The following is an 11574-nucleotide window of genomic DNA, read 5'->3' on the forward strand; positions in this document are numbered from 1 at the left end:
GGGGGGTTGAGATGCTGCTCCCCCATCCCAAACCGCAGCCGCAGGAAAAGAGGGATCCGCTTGGGGACTTTGCACGCTCTGTGCCCGGCATCCCCCCCAACCCCCCAGGTGGGACAGGCCGGTGGGCAGCCCCGCGTCCCCCTCTTTTTTCTTAAGAGGGGGGGAGAAGGCTCCTGTCCCCCAGCTCCGGGGCTGAGTGTGAGTGTTTACTCGCCGCCTTTCTCACCGCTCGCAGCGCGGCAGGAATTATTCAAAGGAGGGCGGAAGCGAGCGCAGCAACTGAAACAACAATGAAAAGGAAACGGAGACTCGAAAAATTCTCCGTTCATAAATCAACTGAACTGCAGGTGATCCCCGAGCAGGAGCGAGCCCGGGGAATGACACGGCTCGGCACGGGTGGCTGCCCCCGGGCAGGGCTGGGGGAGAGCTGGGCTGCTCCAGGGAGTTCTGCCTGGTGCTGGGGCTGGTGTCCCTGTCCCTGGGGATGCACCTCAGGGCAGGTGAGGTGGAGGCATTGCTGGGGTATTTTTTTGTTAAGCAAATTTGGGTGAGAGGGGTGATACTTTGCCAGTGGAGCTGCTTTCTGTGGCGGGGCTGGTGTTGCATGCACACACGTGTACGTGTGCACTCAAACATGAACATGTGTGCACACACACACACACACACACACACACACACACACACACAGCCCAGGGAGATGCCGAGACTTGCAGCCAGCTTGGGAATGGGGCACAGTGTCTGTCCCACAGCCATGGTCCCTTGGGATAAGATAGGGTTATTGCGTGTTCAAGGGGTGCAGAGCAGCCCCCTGGCTCTCTCATCACCTCCTTTGCAGCCTCCTGCCTGCCTTTTGGGATGAAACACATCACTTTTGAAGCAGTCAAGCCGAGGAGGTGTTCCAAGCCCTGGCTGTGCTGTGGGAGATGCTGGGATTAATAGGAGAGGATCCAGGGCTCTGGGTGGCATCGGGCCACGGCTCCTTGCTGGGATCTCATAAAGGCTTTTTCCTCCTTAGGAGAAGGAGCTGCTGTCTTGGGACGGGATCCTTGGCACTGGCAGCATCCCTGTGCAGGGAAAGGGGTGGGCATGGGCAGAAAACATCTCTTCCCCCCTTTACCAGGTCCTGCAACATCTTGCTGCGGGTGAGATGGGGACTGATTTGGACAAACCCTGGTGTCCCCTCATCACTGTCCCCTCTCTGCCAGCTTCCAGGAGCTGAGACCCAACCTTGAGGGCACTGAAAAGGGGATCATGCCTTTGGGACTGGTGGGTGGCCCCAGGGACCAGCCTGGTGGCAGCAGGCTGAGCCTTACAGCAGAAGAATGGATCTGGTCACAGTCCCCGTGCTGGGAAAGCCAGGCAGGATCGCATGTCCCCCTCTGCCACTACCCGTCCCCCCTTCCCTGATTTCCTTGTCATCTTCTCTTTCGGCAGAGCTGGAAAACTGGGAGACCACCGTAAATAAATCCTGTGTCTTTAAGCCGTTTTGTACAGTACAAGAAAACGCACTCGTTGAATTACAGCTTTTTAATCAAATACATGTAACCATGTCACTTAAAGTGCTCGCAAAAAGCAGGGGGAGAAAAAAAAAGCCCAACACAATTGGAAGAGCACAATATTAAAACCAGCTGCTCGCTTACCCCCACCACAGTTAATAGTTTTTGAATGTTCTGAATGAGAGAGAAACCAGAGCCAAGCTCCACTTTCATGTCCATCTTTCTGATCAAGCCCTGTCAGACAGGGGGAGCCGAGCAGCCTGGCACAGCAGTGGGGGACACGGGGGACACGGGAGGGCTGTGCTCGCCTCTCCTGCCTCTTCTCCCGTCCTGCTCGAGCTGCCTCCCCACAGCGACAGAGAGGTGGGAGCCTGTGGTCATCCCGCAGCCAGGACCCAGCCTGGAGATGCCAGCACAGGTTTCCCAAGCCCTGCAGGGGCTGAGGGATGCTGCCCTGGGACGTTACCATCGCATCACGTCCCCCACCAACCCAGCTCCACCTCCTGATGCTTCTTCCTGCAAGTTGGCATCGCCCCTGCCACGGCTCGTCCCCCGCGGGTGCTGAGGCGCCGCGGTGCCCACAGCATCCCTTCCTCTGAGCGTGCTGGCACGGGTCCCCCTGCCACGTCCCCGTGCCCCGTCCCTTCGGGGCACACATGCCGGGACCACCTCGACGTCTGCCTCCGACCCCACTGGCCACCAGCCCCCCCTCCCCAGCACAGCCTGCCAACCACCCTGGGCTGCGCAGTTCCCCCGTAACATGGACCAACGCTCATTAAGGGCGAAGCAGAGACCACCAAATATGTCAAAACACACTTAAAATTTATTGTTTCATACCATAATGTTTGAGTCTCTTGAACGCCGGCCAGTGTTTCTCTCTCTGCACGATGGGGCCTTTCTGCTGTCACCGACGCCCGGGCTGCATGTACAGCCCCCTTGCTTTTAGGTCTTTTTTATTTTTTTTGTCTTTGCTCCCCCCCTTTCTTTAAATGAAAAATACAAACAATTGATGGAAAATGTACATTTGTTCCATATGGGATGGTCGGAGTGTGGAGAGGAGCCAGGAGAGTCATTTTTAGGCAGGCTCCTCTCTCCAGCGGATGGCTGGATGGCTTCCCAGAACGGCCCCGTGCGGCCTGGCCTGACTCTCCTGATGAGCCTCAGACAGTCTGTGACGCTCCCGCACTGCTGAGGGGGGACATGGCTCAGTCCCCTGCCAGGCTCATGCCCCTGGGGGCTGCTGAGCATGGGAGGAGGAAGAGGTTTCCACCAAGACCCCTGCAATATCCCAGAAGGGATGCGAGGGAGGTGACAGGGAAACTTGCTTTGCGGGAGAGGCTGGGTGAGATGGACTGGGTTGAGTTGGTTGGGTTGTGTTGGGCAAGGCTGGGATAGGTTGGGTGGGTTATGATGGGTAAGGTTGGTTAGGTGGGTTGGGTTGGTTAGGCTAGATCGGATTGCTGTCTGGTTGGTTGGGTTGCTTTCTGTTGGGTGGGCTTAGTTTGGCTTGGGTTGGCTTCTTTTGGGTTGGGCTGGCTGAACTGGACTACACTGGGTTGTGCTGGGCTGCATTGGGTCCAAGTCTCCAGAATCCCACACAGCTCACACAAAGATGACCAAATGTCCCTCCCCTATGGTCTGGGAGGGACCCCAGCAGGGTACTGGGTGAGTGGATGGGTGGCATGGGGCTGGGGGACCAGGTGCTGGTTGTGGCCCCAAGGCAGGGAAGAAATGTGAAGGCTGAGGGGCCACAGCCAGAGCTCCACTGCGTTGGAGAGGCTGAACTTTGCAGCAAAAAAAATGCTTTACAAAATGAGTTTCAGGCTGCGCAGGCTTCCCGGGGCACTTTAAGGACTCCTTCCTGGCTTGTTTTCCTTTTCTTTCACAAAACCTGTAATGTTTATTTTTCCACCAGCCCAGGTCCCTGCAGGCAGCTGCCCTCCCCTGCCTGCAGCAGCCGGTGGAGCTGGTGGGAACAGGCTGAGGAGGGGAGCTGGGGAAAGCATCCACCACCGCCCGGCCGGCCGCCCTGGGCAGCCCTTTGCAGGAAGCAGTTGGTGCCTTCCCTGTCCTGCCAGGGGAGCTGAGATTTTCAAACATTTCCTTTCCCAAACCAGGCTGCAGAAAATAAAGTTGAGGAAGATTTGGGAATTTTTCTTCTGCTCGGTCAGGAGAGGTTGTGCCGGGAACATTTGAAACCTTCCTCTGCATGTTGACCTTTTCCCTGTGGTTAACCTCTACACCATACAGTGCTGTTACAGCTCCAAATGGTTTGCCCCCCATTGAAAAAAACCTGGAAAGTGTTGGTGTTTTGTTATTTATTTATTTATTATTTTTTTCCCCACTGCTCTGTTTCTCGAGTCAGGAAATGTTTTGGAGCCGTTTCCCATATACAGGTTTGGTTTTGATAAATCTTTTTTCTTTCTTTTTTTTTTTCTTTTTTTTTTTTCCTTTCTTTTATTGTTGTTTTTTTTTTTTTAGTGGAAGAGGGGAAAAAAAAGGATAAATGCCATCAATGGCTGTGGAGCAGCTACCTGATGCCGTGGGGAGGGGACCAGCACCAGCAGCATCTTCCCCTTCCCACTGTTGTCCCCATGACTGGGACATGTGGTCCTAAGCACCCAAAATAGATGGACCCAGAAGCTCAAATCACCCATAACATCCCAGCTGGGATGACTTCATCAAGGCCACATGTCCAAATGTCAGTGTCCCCTCCTGTGTGCTCTGGGCCACGACAGCTCCAGCCTTGGGAGCAACTAGCCCGGAGCTGCACACGGCTGGGCTGGCACATGCTGCCTTAATATGTGGGTGATGTCATCAAGCACTTTGTAACGCCATAAAAACCCCAGAATGTCCATAAACCTGAGCAGTGAAGCAGCAGCAGCACACACACGTGCATGGGTATGCATGTGGATATGCGCACTTGGCTACATGCGCACACGCGTGTGCACAGGGACACGCACACACACACACACTCGTGCATGCACACAGATGCACCCAAGGATGCATGGAGACACATACACACGTGCACACACACATGGATACTCAGATGTGTGCATGTGGCTGCCCAGGGAGGCACACACATGAGTGTGTGCACACACGGAAGCACATACCCACCGAGGCACACATGCTTGCAAATGCACACATGATGCACACACAAATACACGTTTGCACACAGATGCACACACATGGATGCACACACACACACGCACTCCTCACGCCACCCTGACCCTCTCCCTGGTGTCCAGCTCAGCGACAGCCCTGGCAGGTGGCAGGGGAAGGACAGGGCAGGGGTGTGTGGTGCATACACTGTCCCCTGGCTGGTGGCACTCACACGTGTCACGACGTGTGGGGATCTCTGCAGAAGCAGCCCCAGTGTGTGGGGTAGCCAGACTGGGAGGGATCCACAGCCCCACACCCCCAGGCAGGTCCCGGTGGTGCCTCCCCCTCTCCCTGCTCCTGCAGCCATCCCAGGAAAGCCGGCAGGATGGATCTGTCAGGATTTACATATACCTGTCAAATACCTTCTCCATATTTCTGCTGTAACGACCTGCTAAGAGCCCCTCACTCCTCCTCCCCAGTCCAAACCCATCAGGCCCTGAGCTTTGGAGAGATTAAGTCATAAAAATCAGAAGGGGCTGCGTGGTAACAGCCCCGGCCTGAGCCATAACGGCAGTGAAATCATCCCCAAACTATTCCAGCCCCCTCCGTTTCCAGCCCCGCGTCACACCTGAGCCACCGGCACGCAGCGAAATAAAACACTGCTGGGTGGATGGATGGTTTCCTGGCCCCCATCCGGGGCTGGGGGAAGGGAAGGGGGGGCAGCTGGGAATTAAAAGGCTCTGGCAGCCCACAGGGCTGGAATCCCTGCCTGCTGCTGGTGCCCAAGCAGTGCAGGATGTGTCCTGGCTGGGTGGATGGACAGCTGAGCTCCCGTCCCATCCCGTCCCATCCCATCCCACCCCACCCCCAGCTGGGTTAGCTGACCTGTGTTTTGCATTAACTAATGCTAAACTGAGCAAACCCAGGTGGCCACATAGCCAAAGCCAAGTGAAACTGGAATATAGAGGATTTAGCATCAAATTGAAGGCAGCTAATTAGTAGTGTGGTTAAAGCTCGTTGAGGAGCCAGAGTCCCTTGCAGGGTCTCCTTAGTTCCCTGCTCTCCTGACGGAGCTGGACCAGCCCAGCCAAACCCTGGCTCTGGGGAGGGACAAATCCTGCCTTGGCCATGGCTAAAAGTGTGAGGCTGCAGCTCTGATCCCATGGGAAGGTGCTTGCCAGCTCTGCCAGCCACACACTGCTTGCTGGGAGGCTGGGTGGGAGGAACAGCTCCACTGTAGGATACTTATTGATTAATTTAACATCAAAACATTAAGTTAAGGTGAAAAACTCCTTGTGAAACATGGAGGGATAGGAGGAGGCTGCATCCCTGGGCTCTGGCGTGTGTTTTCTTCCTTTCTCCTTTTCTTTCTTTCTCATTTCCCTGCAACCTGGGCTAGGGCTGATCAGACAGACAGGGTAGCTGTGCATGGTCTGGGGCCTTGGTTGCAATTAGGTTTTAATATTAATTAAAACACCCATGGCTGAGTGGGGCAGGGGGCTGGCAGGGCCCTGCCTGCTTTTGTGTAGAAATCAGGCAGTGGCAAACACCAGGCAGGCTTAGTGTGATGGGGACCTGGGAAGCCAGAATCTGATGCTGGGTCTTGGTGGCAACCTGATCCCGGGGACAGGTGGGCATGGCAGGTCCCTGCAGATCCCCCCAGCATCACTTGGTGCATCGTTGCAACACGATGTGTCCCTGGTGCATTTATGGGTGGGAGTGACCATCATCATGCCGTGGTTGCCAGTCTGGGTACCCACGGTACCTGTGGCAGCATTGTTGGGGATGAAGTGAGGAGACCCCCACTGCCCACAGTGGAGTTCTATTTACAAGAGTTTGCAGCACAGGTGGTTTGGGAAAGCTCCTGCTCTGCCCAGCCACACCACCCATGCAGACAAGCACCAGAAAACGGGGCACACCGGATTCAAACTGCTCCAGAGTGAAGAAGGGAAGCCAAAAAGAGCCACCCCAAGGATTGCTAACCACGTCCTGAGATCGGAGGCGAGCTGGCGTGGCTGGAGCTGTGGGGGAAGAAGGGAATTTCTGCTGCCTGAAAAATGACCTAACGTTTCCTCTGTGATGTGATCCACCGCCGGCATCTCCCGGCACCACGGGACGGCGGGGCGAGGGCTGGTGTGCGCGCGTGGCTTCTTGGAAGGGTGGGAAGTGATCGCATCCTCGCCTGGAAGGTACCGGGGGGCTGGAAAATAATAAGTCAGGGCTTTCTTCCCCCAACCTCCCCATCTCCTTCCTCCCAGGCCGCTCCAGGGATGGAGCCTATAGCCGGCTGCTTCCTTTCATAGTCATCAGCAGCCCAGGCACAGGATGCTTCTCATTTGGTTTTCTGTTTGTTTGCTGCGGCGGGTTCTGGCCCCCGCCGGGCGCCCGCCAGCCCTCCCGTGTAGGTAGTGAGGTCATTTTTCCATGTATTCCCCCTTTTTACATACTGTATATGGAAAGACAATGAAGCGCCTTCCTGGCGTTTAATGGGAACGTGTTGCCAGCCCCCAGAGTGGTCCTGTTTATTAGCACTTCACATTAAACAGCACCAAAAAAAATTAATAAAAAAAAAAAGTGAGTCAAGATTTCGTCCTGTTAACACTAATGTGAATTTAATTTAGGAGAAGCTTGAAAATTAATGTCATTTGTTAAATATCCATTTCCCCTAAAAGGCAATTCTTTGCCAACAACAACAGCAAAAACCCCCTTCTTCTATTCAAAATTATTATTTTTTTAATTTATTTTTTTTTTAAGTAGCCTTTTTTGGGGATATCAGCCTGGTTTAAATCACTCGGCGTTCAAGGAACGGATGCCATTGGGGTTTTATGCAACAGCTTGGTCTTTCTTCTTTTCAAACGGAACACAAAAATACTGTAAATCATAAAGGGATTCACAGGAGGGGGATGAGACTCTGGCAAAGCACCGGCGGCTCCGGGCGGGATCCGGCCGGGCACAGCCGTGGATCGGCAAGACCCGCCGGCTGCCGGAGCTGGGAAGCAGGAGGTGGAAGGGCTCCGGCACATGGGTTTGCCTTCCAGCTCCAAGAGCAAAAGTGTTGAAACAACCAGGCTCTATTTTTTGGGGTGTTTCACGGGAAAACAGGGTGAGCCGTGAGGGAACCACGCACCGATGGGCTGGTAAAATAATAACCACACCGAGGCCGGTTTCGGAGGAGGAGATCACACCTTTTATTTGAATCTGAGAACAGCTGCTTGTCCTGCAGAAGGCACCTCTGGGTGGCACAGCAAGGTGCCATGGGGTGGCCATGGCCATCCCATCCCAGTGCTGGAGACACCAGAGCTGCTGGAGCCACCGACCTGCGCGGAGCCCAAGCCCAGGCGGCTGCCGAGGCGGGCGGGCGGCAGCCTGGAAATTAATACATCTGCCAGGTTGTCAAAACATTAATCAACGGATACAAAAATCTGGAAATGGTTGGGACAACATGTATTTGCGGAAAATATGTGTTCACACAACAAGCACACAAGATGGGAACAATTATATGAAGACGTTTTAATAATTAACCAGTATAAAACAGTTTGCTCTCCATACAGTTCTAGACAATAAAAGTGTTTGCAGTCATATTTTTCTTTTGTACAAAATTCCAGTCAATTGTTCCATAATATTTACATTGTCATTCCCTTTTCACAAAACACCTTCTTTACCTCCTCCCCCTCCCTTTTTTTTTTTGTTTTTAAATCCAGCTTTGCTACATAAATGCTTTAGATCTCATGGATATCCCTTGATTTATTTTTTTAAAGTCTAATAAAAAACCAACAACAAACAAAAACAAACGACAAAAGACATTAAATACCATTTTATATATAAAAATGCTTAGTAAAAATATAGTTTTGTTGCCCAATTAAAATATATTGCTGAGAATACAGTAAAAACTGTCCTAAAGCCCACCCCTAATGGGCGCCGACTCTTCAACAGCCCCGGAAAACTCTTCCTAAAAGTTTCTCTCCCCTCCCACAAGTTCTCCTGCCCTTGGGTTAAATATTGGGGGGAGGGGGAGGGGGCAGGTCTCTTCGCCTCGTCCTGGTGCTGGTTGTTTCAGGCAGGATTTACTGGAATCAGCTTAAAAATGTCCCTTGGAGCTGGTGGGAGCTACAGCTATGGAAGGCTGGAGCGGGGAGCACGGCGGGCAGTGGGAAAGGGCGTCTATCTGTGGTATATAGTTATATGGTATATCAGTGAGTTCAGCATGTCTGTTCTCTAAAAGAAAAACACAACAACACCAAAAACCCAACACAAACAAAAAGAAATTCAAAAGGAAGCGATGCATTTAATGAGATACTCTAAATATTATGGAGCTCGTGGTTAAAGGAGGATGGGTTTTTGTTTTTTTAGAGGAGAGTCGAGGCTCTCCCGGTGGGAGCATCGGGGCCAACCTAACCGGTGATGCAGGGGCTATAGTAAACGGCGCTGCTGGCATCGGACAAGGCGGATATCAAGCTGCTCTCCTCGCAGGAGATGCTTCTAGGAGTCACTTTGGACAGGGAGACATGATAAGGGAGTCCCGAGGCGTCGGGACGAGTCCTGCTCATGTTCAAATATTGGTCAAACTCGTTGCGGTCAACGTCTGTCCACAGCTCGGTTTGGTTCAAGTGATCCACGCTCTCCATGTGGTGGGCTTCGGGCGGGGGGGAGAGCTGGCCCAGGTGAGCTGAAAGCCCGTTCTGAGTTCCCGAGCACATCTGGTTGTAGTATATGCTGGAGGGGTGGGGAGTCCTCATGGCATCGGCCAAGTGAGAGGGGGTCTGCGCATAGGGCACTGCCACGTCCCGCCCCATGCACTTCTCCTGGGGAAACTCCATCTGGTGATGGTGGTGGTAGCCACGAAAGGGCATCATGTTGCAGTCATCCTGCATGTGCGGAGGGAAAAACGCCGGCTCGGTCTGTTCCAAGACATCCAAGGGAGACATCTCAGGAGTTGGCAAGCCATAGTTTTCAATATCCGACCCCATGGAGTGGAGTTCTCTGAAGTGGTTAAGTGGGGGAGGCTGGGGGTGGCCCGGCTGGCTGCCGCCATGGTGACTCATGCTGAAGTTGTCACTGCAAGGCTGGGAAAGGTTATGCAGGAGGATATTGGGTTCCATCCTCTTGATTTTCTTGGCTTGCTTCTTTCTCCTTGGGCGGTACTTGTAGTTGGGGTGATCCTGGAGATGCTGGATTCGCAGCCGCTCTGCCTCTTCCACGAAGGGACGTTTGTCGCTGGCGCTCAGCGCTTTCCACGACTGGCCTGGAAGGGGAAAACAAAGCTCTGTGACACTGGCTTGGCCACCTGGTGCTGGCTGGCCCAAGGAGAGGGCACCCATGGGGCGGGAAGGGCTCCCTTGGCCAGTTCAGCACCTGAGTGGGGTCCTGGTGCTGCACAAGGAAGGGCTGGGGGGTGGGAGCCCCAGCAGGGCTGTCCTAGCAGTGGGCTCATGCACTGCTGGGTGCTTCAGCACAGGAGGACAATGGGGGTGAAAAGCCTCGTGGGGCTGCAGGAACCCCTCTGCAGGACAGGGAGTTCTGCTGCCCCTGAGCACAGCCTGGTCCCAGTGTTCCCTCTTCCCCGCATCCCGTATCCACAGCCCCACTCCTCTGCAGCACAAATCACCCATCCCCAAACACCACACCCTGCAGCCCTGTATCCTGAATCCCATGTCCCCGCACCCCGCAGCCCTGTATCCTGAATCCCATGTCCCCGCACCCCGCAGCCCTGTATCCTGAATCCCATGTCCCTGCACCCCGCAGCTCCCTGTCTCCGCATCCTGCTGCCCTGTCTGGCCATATCCTGCTTCCCGTAGTCCCGCATCCTGCAACTCCATCTACCCATATCCTGCTTCCCGTGTTCCCACATCCCGCATCCTATGGCTGTGTATCCCGCATCCTGCAGACCTGTATTCCCATATCCTGCATCCCACAGCTGCGTGTCCCACAGCCCTGTCTCTCTGCATCCCTCAGCCCTGTTTCCCTGCCTCTTGAGTACATGTAGCTCTGCATCCCCACATCCCACAACCCTCAGCCCCACATTCCCCCACATCCTCTGATAACATATCCCACAGCCCCGCAGCCCTGTATCCCTGCAGCTGGCATCCCTTGTTCCCATATCCCTACAGCTCACATCCCACAGCCCTCTAACCTAGAACCCCACTCTGCTACATCTCTCAGTCCCGTATCCCACAGCACCCTATCCCTGCATCCCACAGCACCCCATCCTTGTAGCCCAGCTCCTGCAGCCCCATATCCTTGCAGCCTGCATCCCGCAGTCCTGTAGCCTTGCAGCACACATCCCAATGCCCCGTACCCCTTTGTCCTGTGCTCCCACCCTGATATCCCTGCATCCCAACACCCCATACCCCTGCAACCCACATTCTAAGCCCCCTATCCCTGCCTTCTGCTGCCCTGCAACTCACATCCCCAGCCCCGTATCCCTGCATCCCAATGCTTCATACCCCTGCAGAGTACGTTCCAAGCCCTGTAACTCCACACCCCAATACCCTGTTACCCTGCAGCCCACATCTCCAATCATATATTCCTGCATCTTTCTGTTCTGGACTCTCACAGCCTGCATCCCCAGATCCACATCTCTGCATCCTGTTGCCCTACATGCTTGCAGCCCGCATCCCCAGCCCTAAACCCCCATATCCCTAGCCTGCTTCCCCCACATTCCTGCATCCCAAGCTCTGCACTCCCGCATCCCTGCCTCCTCAGCTCCATACCCCTGCACCCCGCAGCCCTGTACTCTTGCAGACTGCATCCCCAGCTCCGTACCCCTCATCCCTGCCTCCTCAGCTCCATACCCCTGCACCCCGCAGCCCTGTACTCTTGCAGACTGCATCCCCAGCTCCGTACCCCTCATCCCTGCCTCCTCAGCTCCATACCCCTGCACCCCGCAGCCCTGTACTCTTGCAGACTGCATCCCCAGCTCCGTACCCCTCATCCCTGCCTCCTCAGCTCCATACCCCCACCCCCCCACCCCTGAACC

General features: G+C 54.6%; 1 protein-coding gene across 1 annotated transcript; it reads right to left on the minus strand.

The window, feature by feature from the left end:
* Positions 1 to 8873: 8873 nt before the first annotated feature.
* Positions 8874 to 9916, minus strand: SOX18 (SRY (sex determining region Y)-box 18). The gene has a single exon (XM_009998715.1). The coding sequence runs from the start codon at positions 9914 to 9916 to the stop codon at positions 8990 to 8992; it is 927 nt and encodes a 308-aa protein (XP_009997017.1). The 3' UTR covers positions 8874 to 8989.
* Positions 9917 to 11574: the final 1658 nt, after the last annotated feature.

The sequence above is a fragment of the Chaetura pelagica genome, unplaced genomic scaffold, assembly GCF_000747805.2.
Source record: "Chaetura pelagica isolate M959 unplaced genomic scaffold, ChaPel_1.0 scaffold275, whole genome shotgun sequence".
Taxonomy (NCBI): domain Eukaryota; kingdom Metazoa; phylum Chordata; class Aves; order Apodiformes; family Apodidae; genus Chaetura; species Chaetura pelagica.

Coding starts and splice junctions, on each gene's coding strand:
- SOX18 (XM_009998715.1), bottom strand. CDS start 9,916: ATGGGTGCCCTCTCCTTGGGCCAGCCAGCACCAGGTGGCCAAGCCAGT.